General features: G+C 48.4%; 1 protein-coding gene across 1 annotated transcript; it reads right to left on the reverse strand.

Moving 5' to 3' along the window:
* Positions 1-2,330: 2,330 nt before the first annotated feature.
* Positions 2,331-11,667, reverse strand: LOC130503807 (uncharacterized). Its single transcript, XM_056998367.1, has 5 exons — positions 11,614-11,667; positions 9,528-10,113; positions 6,888-7,256; positions 6,359-6,680; positions 2,331-4,004 (listed from the first exon to the last, which is right to left on the reverse strand). Exons 1-5 carry the CDS (start codon positions 11,665-11,667, stop codon positions 2,342-2,344), a joined length of 2,994 nt encoding a protein of 997 aa, XP_056854347.1. The 3' UTR covers positions 2,331-2,341.
* Between the last annotated feature and the right edge of the window lie 682 nt (positions 11,668-12,349).

The raw sequence follows: 12,349 nt of genomic DNA on the forward strand, positions 1-12,349 counted from the left end.
ACTTTGGAGTAGTCCACTGGGCACTTGGTGCTCCGCCTTGACCAATTGACAAATGGGGCACTTTGCCACCCACTCGGCCACATCGGTCTTCATGCGCACCCAGTGGTAATACCTCTTCAAATCTCTGTACATCTTGTTCAGTCCAGGATGTACTGAGAACTTAGATCTATGAGCTTGCCTCATAATCTCTTCCTTGAGTTCCCTATTGTTAGGAACACTTATCCTCCCATTAACCAAGATGGTACCATTGCTTGTGGTTTGGTACTCAGTCTTGTCATTGAGAGCAACCTTTTGAAGGTTCTCATCCAGCTTCTGAGCTGTACAAATCCTGGTAAGGAGATCGGCCTGATCCACTGCCTCTAACCCCAATGGCTCATCAGCACTGGCCAGTGTGTTAAGGTTGAGTGACCGGACCATCCCTTCCAATATGTCAGCCTCCTTTTCAGCTGAGACCTCAGCCCTTCTCCGGCTCAAAGCATCAGCCACTAAGTTGGCCTTCCCTGGATAGTAAGTTATGTCCAGATCATAATCTGCCACAAACTCCATCCACCTCCTTTGCCTTAAGTTCAACTCAGGCTGAGTGAAGATATACTTCAGACTCTTATGGTCTGTAAGTATCTGAACCTTGGCACCATAAAGATATGATCTCCAAATCTTCAGGGCAAACACCACAGCTGCCATCTCTAGGTCATGTGTGGGGTAATTACCCTCATGCTTCCTCAATTGCCTTGAGGCGTATGCAATGACCTTCCCATGTTGGGTCAGTACACATCCTAATCCAGTAATGGAGGCGTCTGTGTACACCACATATGGTTGGTCCTCCTCAGGCAGGACAAGGACTGGTGCACTAGTAAGCATGTCCTTAAGCGCAGAGAAGCTTCTCTCACACTCCTCAGACCATACAAACTTAACATCCTTTCCTGTCAACTGAGTCATAGGCTGTGCCAAGCTAGCAAAGCCCTTCACAAACTTCCTGTAGTAGCCGGCCAGCCCTAAGAAGCTTCTGACTTCTGTGGCATTCTTAGGCTGAGGCCATGCCTTTATGGCCACTACCTTCTCTGGATCAACAGACACACCTTCACTTGACACAATGTGTCCAAGGAAGCCAATGCTCTTCTGCCAGAAGCTACACTTGCTTAACTTAGCAAAGAGCTGCTGCTCTCTCAACCTCCCCAGCACAGCCCGAAGATGCCTTTCATGATCCTCCTTGCTCTTGGAATATACAAGTATGTCATCTATGAAGATGATTACAAATTCATCCAAGAAGTCTCGGAAGGTACCATTCATCATCTTCATGAATGCTGCTGGTGCATTGGTCAGACCAAATGGCATAACCACAAACTCATAGTGGCCGTACCTGGTTCTGAATGCAGTCTTCTTTATATCACTTGGTTCAATTGGGATCTGATGATACCCTGAAGCCAAGTCAATCTTAGAGAACCACCTTGCTCCCTTAAGCTGATCCAACAGCTCATCTATCCGAGGCAATGGGTACTTATTCTTGATAGTAACCCTATTCAGCCCTCGATAGTCAATACACAGCCTAAAGCTACCATCCTTCTTCTTCACAAAGAGGACTGGTGCTCCCCAAGGCGACACACTAGGGCGTATGAAACCCTTATCCAACAACTCCTCTAGTTGTTTCTTTAGCTCGGCCATCTCAGCAGGAGCCATGCGGTAGGGACTTTTTGACATTGGGGCCGTCCCTGGTTCCAGTTCTATTATGAATGGGTCTGACCTATCAGGGGGAATGCCCTGTGGAGACCTAAACACATCCTCAAACTCACTGACCAGCGGAATCCCGTCCGGGTTACCACCCCCAACAACCTCCTTAGTGGTGATTGTGGCAATATAAGCCTCACAACCCCGCTCAAGCATCCTTTCCGCTTGGACTGCTGATACCACTAAGCATCCAGAGGTTGGACGAATACCTTGGAACCTGATCGGGGGTCCACACCCACTCTCAAACAGCACCCTCCCCCGGTGACAGTCTAAGGTGGCCCGATTCTTTCCAAGCCAGTCCATACCCAAGATCACCTCATGATTCTTGAGTTGGACCACAACAAGATCCACAGGCATTACCCTGTCCTGGATCACCACTGGGATATCCTTCACTCGTCCTAATGAGGGCATCAATTGGCCTCCAGCCGCACTCACTAGGCCAGGATCATCCCCTGTCCCAATCTGGAACAAACCCTTTCCGACCAAACATGGACTCACAAAACTATGTGTAGCTCCAGTGTCGAAAAGTACATGTGTTTTCACACCACCAATACTTAGGGTCCCTACAGGAAACCCAATCTAAGCATCTAATCCATTCTAGGTTCCATACCATGCATTTCTAAAAATTTAAAAAGAATAAGATCAGATCATTACCAGTGATCGCCATGAAAGGCTTGGCCTCATCAGTGTCCTTAGACAACTCATAGACCCTTGGTGCAGAAGTCTGGCCACGGCTTGGTTCCGGCTTGCTAACCTCAGACCTCATCCTGCCTGATCCAGCCTGAAGCTTAGGACAGTCCTTTCGGAAGTGTCCGGCCTTCCCACACTGGAAGCAAGTCCTAGAGTCACCACCAGCCGCTTGACCACGACTCTGATCTGGTCCAGGACAGTCCCGGACTGAGTGGTCCATCTTGCCACACCTTGTGCAAGCTCCCATAGCTCTCCAGCACTCACCACCATGGCGCCTTCCACACTTTTGGCACTCCGGCCTTCCACCTGAGGTCTTACCCTCATCACTTGAATCTCTCTTCCTCTTCCGGTCACCAGCATGACCAGTACCACTTGCCTGACTCCTACTCTTGAGTCTGGCCTCTTCAGCAAGGTTAGTCTCCAGCATTGCCATACGCTCCACCAACTCAGAGACAGTACGGAAGGTACGGACTGAGCAGTAGGTCCGGAGCTCGACCCTAAGGCCTCTTATGAACCTGCGGACCTGAACTTTCTCATCCTCCAACTCCTTACCCACATACTTCCTGAGCCGGTTGAACTCCTCTTCATACTCCCTGACTGACCTACGCCCTTGGGTCAAATCCAAGAACTTGGCCTCCAAACGATCCCATGCTTCAGCTGGGAAATACTTGTGGTTGAACTCAACCTCAAAGTCAGAGAACTTCTCAATAGAACCATTGGTGCGCTTGTCCACAGACAGCCACCAGTTGTGTGCATCTCCCTCCAGGAAGTGCACTGCTATGTCTCTCTGGTACTCCTCAGGGCACCTTGTAGACTTGAAGTTCCGGGCCAGCCTGTCCCTCCATTCATCCGCCTCCATAGGGTCAGCACTTCCAGCAAAATGCTTTGTCCCTAGGCGAGATATGTGCTCTAGCACCTTCAGGTAATCCACCTTACCAGATCTTCTAGCTGGCGGATCAAGTTCAATCACCTCATCAACTGGTGCAACTTGTCCAGCAGCTCCTGGTACCACCACCTGAACTTGTGGAGCTTGCCCCACGGATGAATTCACCAATGGAGTGATTACTTGGGTCATAGCCAGCATCTGACTACCCATGAGCCTGATTGCATCAAGCACCTCTTTCATGGTAGGTTCCACCAGCTGGTTTCCTTGGTTAGCTCCACCATTGGCTGCACCAATGCCTCGGCCGCCTTGATCACCAGCATGTGAGGACTCTCCCTCAGCCTCCATGTCATCTTGTAGCTGCCTTGCAGCTTCCTCAGCTTGCTCTTGCAGCTGTCTAGCTAGTTCAGCTTGCTCCAGCTGCTGCCTAGTCTCTTCAGCCGCCTTTTGCTGCTGTTCCACTAGACCTCCATGAACCTCAGTCGGAATGATCCGAGCCAAAGGCAATCCAGTTGTACTGTCCACACCAATGCTTGGGTTAGGCAGCACCACACTTGGATTGGCTCCATCCGCGCCACCTTGGCCAGATGCTCCAGCTCCATCCTTAGTCCTCTTGGACTTGCTCCGACTCTTACCACCCTTAGGAACATCAAAACAACACACAAGATCAATGTTAGTAACTCTTAACCAATGATCTATCAACCAGTTCCTAAGACAAAATAAATCAAGCCCTATACTGTGAGACTCCAGCCGGATGTGTGATGATCAAACCATAACCCCCAAGTCCTAGAATCAAGCATGCTCTGATACCAACTTGTAAGACCCGAACCTGGATCCTAAGACCCAACTGATCCGCGGCCTTAACCTAATCATCTAAGTGCAATTGGCCGGTTAATGTCCCAATATTTCTAAGTCATTTTCAAGTGATCTGAGGTTCATATTCAACTCATAAGCAATGCGGAAGCTAAGATAAACATTCATTTTATTAATATAAACCATGTGATCCATACAATGTAGTAATATCAATCAGTTTGCACAATAGGCTATCATAAGTTCAATACTATCTAAACACACATCACACATCCATCCTTGGCTTGAGTCTTCACAGCTCCTTGGCTTTCCCACGATCCTGACCAGATCCTGCAATCATATAAAGTACATCAAATACACAATCAAACCGATATCCTAGCAACAAGTCTAGCAATGCATGGTTAAGTCCCTTAGAACTAGTTTCTGTCCCAAACCTTGACCCACTCGGATAGGTCTCTAAAAATTATGCAAACACCATGATAAATCATGATAATTCACAACTAAGAGAATGGTCAAGTCAGAATCCACAGAACAGGTCCGGATCATACCGATCTCACCCTAGACCCGCCCCCATGGCCATAACTTACCATCTCTAAATCAGTGATATAAAATTATCCTTTCATCATGATAATTCATGAAAAATCCCAATTAAGAGATATATGAAGTCAGAATCCCCAAACCTCAACCGGAAGTAGGAGATCCAACCTTACATGCCCAACCAAGGCCATGGAGAGATTTCACGGAACACTCCATGCCCTGAGGGTCCGACCATGAGTTTAAACCCACGGACAACATCAATATATATTATAAAAGAGATAGAATGGAAGAGAAGGGAGAACGGATGCAACCAACATCACTTGGTCCATGCGGACCATCCATCCGGACACACGGATCATGGCGATGGTAAGTGGTTAGCATCACTAACCTTAGGAGTGGCCGATGATGGGTTCTGATCCTTCCCACTAGCCTTCTCGGTTCCTCTTGTATCCATCTTCACACGGTTCCTTCCCACAACTCTTCCTTGGTCGCCGGTCAAGAACAATTCACCACCACACTCACACGGCCAACAAGTAAAACCGCCGGTCTCTTTCTCTCTTGGATTCTCTGGCAATTTTGGCAGAGTTTCCCCACTTTGTCTGATGAATAAATCGATGACCAGAGCCCTCTATTTATAGAGGAAGGGTCCGCCAACTGCCTTTGGGCGAACCGGTGCGAAGATTGGCCGAATGGGCACATGTGGGAATCAACGCATCCCTTTGTCCCAACCGCCTCTCAACCGCCATCCCAACTGCTTCTCTTCATCGATCAGCATCAGCTAGCACTTGACCAAGTGTCTAGTTGCACCACCAGCTCACTTGGCCTCACCGGACCGCACCACCATCCCACCGGACCATAACCGTCCATGGTCCGGTCACACCATCTCAACTCATAACACTCCTCCAAGCTGAGATGAGCTGACCACTAGTGTCACCAGCTGAGTGAGCTAACACTCCAGCTACTGGAGCTGACCAGCACTCTTGTGAGCTACTGTGAACTACCTCACACTTCATCCTAGCTGCCCGAGCTTGTTTCACACTCCGGCCAGCTGTCTAAACCCTTGTCCAGCTTCCTTAAGCTTGAACCTTCCTTGCCTTGGTTAAGTTTCAGCCTCCTGATACCCTTAACCCACTTCTCGGACCATGATACGCCTTGTCTTAGGTCATTAGACCTGATTTGGTGCATCCCCTCGCACCATGGTCCATCCGGCCGATCCTATCTAGGATCGGGGACATGACAGTACTCATGTGCACTCTTGTGCCTAAGGCCTTTTGGAAAGCTTGCCAAAAGTAAGATGTGAACCTCAGATCTCTATCCGACACAATGCTTGCAGGTACACCATGAAACCTCACTATTTCATTGATGTAAATCTGCACAATCTCATCCACACCATCCCCCTTCTTGATTGCCAAGAAGTGAGCCGACTTGGTTAGCCTATCGACCACCACCCAAACAGCATCCTTCTTGTTTCTGGTCGTAGGGAAACCAGTCACAAAATCCATGGTGATGTGATCCCACTTCCATTCTGGAATGGGTAAGCTTTGGAGTAGACCACTGGGCACCTGGTGCTCCGCCTTGACCAATTGGAAAATGGGAAACTTTGCCACCCACTCGGCCACATCAGTCTTCATGCGCACCCAATGGTAATACCTCTTCAAATCTCTGTACATCTTGTTCAGTCCAGGATGTACTGAGAACTTAGATCTATGAGCTTGCCTCATAATCTCTTCCTTGAGTTCCCTATTGTTAGGAACACTTATCCTCCCATTGACCAAGATGGTACCATTGCTTGTGATTTGGTACTCAGTCTTGTCATTGAGAGCAACCTTTTGAAGGTTCTCATCCAGCTTCTGAGCTGCACAAATCCTGGTAAGGAGATCGGCCTGATCCAGTGCCTCCAACCCCAATGGCTCATCAGCACTAGCCAGTGTGTTAAGGTTGAGTGACCGGACCATCCCTTCCAATATATCAGCCTCCTTCTCAGCTGAAACCTCAGCCCTTCCCCGGCTCAAAGCATCAGCCACTAAGTTGGCCTTCCCTGGATAGTAAGTTATGTCCAGATCATAATCTGCCACAAACTCCATCCACCTTCTTTGCCTTAAGTTCAACTCAGGCTGGGTGAAGATATACTTCAGACTCTTGTGGTCTGTAAGTATCTGAACCTTGGCACCATATAGATATGATCTCCAAATCTTCAGGGCAAACACCACTGCTGCCATCTCCAGATCATGTGTGGGGTAATTACCCTCTTGCTTCCTCAACTGTTGTGAGGCATAAGCAATGACCTTTCCATGTTGGGTCAGTACACAGCCTAGTCCAGTAATGGAGGCGTCTGTGTACACCACATATGGTTGGTCCTCCTCAGGCAGGACAAGGACTGGTGCACTAGTAAGCATGTCCTTAAGCGCGGAGAAACTCCTCTCACACTCTTCTGACCACACAAACTTAACATCCTTTCCTGTCAACTGAGTCATAGGCTGTGCCAAACTAGCAAAGCCCTTCACAAACTTTCTGTAGTAGCCGGCTAGCCCTAAGAAGCTCCTGACTTCTGTGGCATTCTTAGGCTGAGGCCATGCCTTTATGGCTACTACCTTCTCCGGATCAACAGACACACCTTCACTTGACACAATGTGTCCAAGGAAGCCAATGCTCTTCTGCCAGAAGCTACACTTGCTTAACTTAGCAAAGAGCTGCTGCTCTTTCAATCTTTCCAGCACAGCCCGGTGATGCCTTTCATGATCCTCCTTGCTCTTGGAATATACAAGTATGTCATCTATAAAGATGATTACAAATTCATCCAAGAAGTCTCGGAAGGTACCATTCATCATCTTCATGAATGCTGCTGGGGCATTGGTCAGACCAAATGGCATAACCACAAACTCATAGTGGCCATACCTGGTTCTGAATGCAGTCTTCTTTATATCACTTGGTTCAATTGGAATCTGATGATACCCTGAAGCCAAGTCAATCTTAGAGAACCACTTTGCTCCCTTAAGCTGATCCAACAGCTCATCTATCCGAGGCAATGGGTACTTATTCTTGATAGTAACCCTATTCAGCCCTCGATAGTCAATACACAGCCTAAAGCTACCATCCTTCTTCTTCACAAAGAGGACTGGTGCTCCCCAAGGCGACACACTAGGGCGTATGAAACCCTTGTCCAACAACTCCTCTAGTTGTTTCTTTAGCTCGGCCATCTCAGCAGGAGCCATGCGGTAGGGACTTTTTGACATTGGGGCCGTCCCTGGTTCCAGTTCTATTATGAATGGGTCTGACCTATCAGGGGGAATGCCCTGTGGAGACCTAAACACATCCTCAAACTCACTGACCAGCGGAATCCCGTCCGGGTTACCACCCCCAACAACCTCCTTAGTGGTGATTGTGGCAATATAAGCCTCACAACCCCGCTCAAGCATCCTTTCCGCTTGGACTGCTGATACCACTAAGCATCCAGAGGTTGGACGAATACCTTGGAACCTGATCGGGGGTCCACACCCACTCTCAAACAGCACCCTCCCCTGGTGACAGTCTAAGGTGGCCTGATTCTTTCCAAGCCAGTCCATACCCAAGATCACCTCATGATTCTTGAGTTGGACCACAACAAGATCCACAGGCATTACCCTGTCCTGGATCACCACTGGGATGTCCTTCAATCGTCCTAATGAGGGCATCAATTGGCCTCCAGCCGCACTCACTAGGCCAGGATCATCTCCTGTCTCAATCTGGAACAAACCCTTTCCGACCAAACATGGACTCACAAAACTATGTGTAGCTCCAGGGTCGAAAAGTACATGTGTTTCCACACCACCAATACTTAGGGTCCCTACTGGAAACCCAATCTAAGCATCTAATCCATTCTAGGTTCCATACCATGCATTTCTAAAAATTTAAAAGAATGAGATCAGATCATTACCAGTGATCGCCATGAAAGGCTTGGCCTCATCAGTGTCCTTAGACAACTCATAGACCCTTGGTGCAGATGTCTGGCCACGGCTTGGTTCTGGCTTGCTAACCTCAGACTTCATCCTGCCTGATCCAGCCTGAAGCTTAGGACAGTCCTTTCGGAAGTGTCCGGCCTTCCCACACTGGAAACAAGTCATAGAGTCACCACCAGCCGCTTGACCACGACTCTGATCTGGTCCAGGACAGTCCCGAACTGAGTGGTCCATCTTGCCACACCTTGTGCAAGCTCCCATAGCTCTCCAGCACTCACCACCATGGCGCCTTCCACACTTTTGGCACTTCGGCCTTCCACCTGAGGACTTGCCCTCATCACTTGAATCTCTCTTTCTCTTCCGGTCACCAGCATGACCAGTACCACTTGCCTGACTCCTAGTCTTGAGTCTGGCCTCTTCAGCAAGGTTAGTTTCCAGCATTGCCGTGCGCTCCACCAACTCAGAGACAGTACGGAAGGTACGGATTGAGCAGTAGGTCCGGAGTTTGACCCTAAGGCCTCCTATGAACCTGCGGACCTGAACCTTCTCATCCTCCAACTCCTTACCTACATACTTCCTGAGCCGGTTGAACTCCTCTTCATACTCCCTGACTGACCTGCGCCCTTGAGTCAGGTCCAAGAACTTGGCCTCCAAACGATCCCATGCTTCAGCCGGGAAGTACTTGTGGTTGAACTCAACCCCAAAGTCTGAGAACTTCTCAATAGAACCATTGGTGCGCTTGTCCACAGACAGCCACCAGTTGTGTGCATCTCCCTCCAGGAAGTGCACTGCTATGTCTCTTTGGTACTCCTCAGGGCACCTTGTAGACTTGAAGTTTCGGGCCAGCCTGTCCCTCCATTCATCCGCCTCCATAGGATCAGCACTTCCAGCAAAGTGCTTTGTCCCTAGGCGAGATATGTGCTCCAGCACCTTCAGGTAATCCACCTTACCAGCTCTTCTAGCTGGTGGATCGAGTTCAATCACCTCATCAACCGGTGCAACTCGTCCAGCAGCTTCTGGTACCACCACCTGAACTTGTGGAGCTTGCCCCACTGATGAATTCACCAATGGAGTGATCACTTGGGTCATAGCCAGCATCTGACTACCCATGAGCCTGATTGCATCAAGCACCTCTTTCATGGAAGGTTCCACCAGCTGATTTCCTTGGTTGGCTCCAACATTGGCTGCACCAATGCCACGGCCGCCCTGATCACCAGCATGTGAGGACTCTCCCTCCACCTCCATGTCATCTTGCAGCTGCCTTGCAGCTTCCTCAGCTTGCTCTTGCAGCTGCCTTGCTAGCTCAGCTTGTACCAGCTGCTGTCTAGTCTCCTCAGCTGCCTTTTGCTGCTGTTCAGCTAGACTTCCTTGAACCTCAGTCGGAATGATCCGAGCCCGAGGCAATCCAGTTGCACTGTCCACGCCAATGCTTGGGTTAGGCAGCACCACACTTGGATTGGCTCCATCCGCGCCACCTTGGCCAGATGCTCCAGCTCCATCCTTAGCCCTCTTGGACTTGCTCCGACTCTTACCACCCTTAGGAGTATCAAAAACAACACACAAGATCAATGTTAGTAACACTTAACCAATGATCCATCAAAACAGTTCCTAAGACCAAAAACAAATCAAGCCCTATACTGTGAGACCCCAGCCGGATGTGTGATGATCAAACCATAACCCCAAGTCCTAGAATCAAGCATGCTCTGATACCAACTTGTAAGACCCGAACCTGGATCCCAAGATCCAACTGATCCGCGGCCTTAACCTAATCATCTAAGTGCAATTGACCAGTTTATGTCCAAATAATTCTAAGTCATTTTCAAGTGATCTGAGGTTCATATACAATTCATAAGCAATGCGGAAGCTAAGATAAACATTCATTTTATTAATATAAAACATGTGATCCATACAATGTAGTAATATCAATCAGTTTGCACAATAGGCTATCATAAGTTCCATACTATCTAAACACACATCACACATCCATCCTTGGCTTGAGTCTTCACAGCTCCTTGGCTTTCCCACGATTCTGACCAGATCCTGCATTCATATAAATCTCATCAAATACACAATCAAACCGATATCCTAGCAACAAGTCTAGCAATGCATGGTTAAGTCCTTTAGAACTAGTTTTTGTCCCAATACTTGACCCACTCGGATAGGTCTCCAAAAACTAAATAAAATTCATGATAAATCATGATAATTCACAACTAAGAGAATGGTCAAGTCAGATTTCTCAGAACAGGTCTGGATCATACCGATCTCAACCTAGAACAGCCCCCATGGCCATAACTGACCACCTCTAAATCAGTGATATAAAATTATCCTTTCATCATGATAATTCATGATAAATCACAATTAAGAGATATATGAAGTCGGAATCCCCAAACCTCAACCGGAAGTAGGAGATCCAACCTTACATGCCCAACCAAGGCCATGGAGAGATTACACTGACCAATCCATGTCTTGGCGGCCTGACCATGAGTCTAAACTCATGAAAAACATCAGAATATATAATAAAAGAGATAGAATGACAGAGAGGGAAGAACGGATGCAACCAACATCACTTGGTCCATGCGAACCATCCATCCGGACTCATGGATCATGGCGATGGTAAATGGTTAGCATCACTAACCTTAGGAGTGGCCGACGATGGGTTCTGGTCCTTCCCACTAGCCTTCTCGGTTCCTCCTGTATCCATCTTCCCACGGTTCCTTCCTGCAACTTTTCCTTGGTCGCCGGTCAAGAACAAATCACACCACACTCACACGGCCAAACAAGCAAACCGCCGGTCTCTTTCTCTCTTGGATTCTCTGGCAATTTTGGCAGAGTTTCCCCTCTTTGTCTGATGACAAATATCAATGCCCAAGGTCTCTATTTATAGAGGAAGGCGTGGATAACTGCCTTTGGGCGAGCGGGTGGGAGTGATTGGCCGAATGGCCACCAAAGGAAACAACGCACCCTTTTGGTCCAACCGCCTCTCAACTGCCATCCCAACTGCTTCCCCACATCGATCATCATCAGCTAGCATCTGACCAAGTGTCTAGCTGCACCACCAGCACCCTTGGCCTCACCGGACCGCACCACCATCCCACCGGACCATAACCGCCCATGGTCCGGTCACACCATCTCAACTCATAACACTCCTCCAAGCTGAGATAAGCTGATCACTAGTGTCACCAGCTGAGTGAGCTAACACTCCAGCTACCGGAGCTGACCAGAACTCTTGTGAGCTACTGTGAGCTCCCACACACTTCATCCTAGCTCCCCGAGCTTGTTTCACACTCCGGACAACTGTCTAAACCCTTGTCCAGCTTCCTTAAGCTTGAACCTTCTTGCCTTGGTTAAGTTTCAGCCTTCTGATACCCTTAACCCACTTCCCGGACCATGATACGCTTTGACTTAGGTCATTAGACCTGATTTGGTGCATCACCTCGCACCATGGTCCCTCCGGCCGATCCTATCTAGGATCGGGACATGACATGCAGTGTAGAAATCAGTTTCATGGGAAATCAATGGAAGGAAAGATTGGTGTGGCCCATGGAGGGATCTTATCACATCTTATCAAAATTGGAAGTATATGATAAGACTTGATAAAGGCGTGTGCAAGAAAAGCAAGGCCGAACATGATAAGAGAAAGTACAAGATCTAATAAGATCTAAGTATGAGGAAAGAGGCGGATCATAGTTGATCTAACTCATTCATATGGGATGATAATTAAATGGTATACATCGGATGGTGACTCATGGAGCATCATGGGTTGGTGTTGGGT

This window comes from Raphanus sativus, unplaced genomic scaffold, assembly GCF_000801105.2.
Source record: "Raphanus sativus cultivar WK10039 unplaced genomic scaffold, ASM80110v3 Scaffold1151, whole genome shotgun sequence".
Classification (NCBI taxonomy): domain Eukaryota; kingdom Viridiplantae; phylum Streptophyta; class Magnoliopsida; order Brassicales; family Brassicaceae; genus Raphanus; species Raphanus sativus.

What these genes read in the sequence shown, in the direction of transcription:
- LOC130503807 (XM_056998367.1), bottom strand. Translation starts at nt 11,667, where the DNA reads ATGGTGGTGCGGTCCGGTGAGGCCAAGGGTGCTGGTGGTGCAGCTAGA. An exon ending in TCCACCAGCTAGAAGAGCTG is followed by an intron (nt 7,257 to 9,527) that starts GTAAGGTGGATT and finishes TGTCAAGTGAAG; the next exon opens with GTGTGTCTGTTGATCCGGAG. An exon ending in CTCAAGGAAGAGATTATGAG is followed by an intron (nt 4,005 to 6,358) that starts GCAAGCTCATAG and finishes ATTTTGTCTTAG; the next exon opens with GAACTGGTTGATAGATCATT.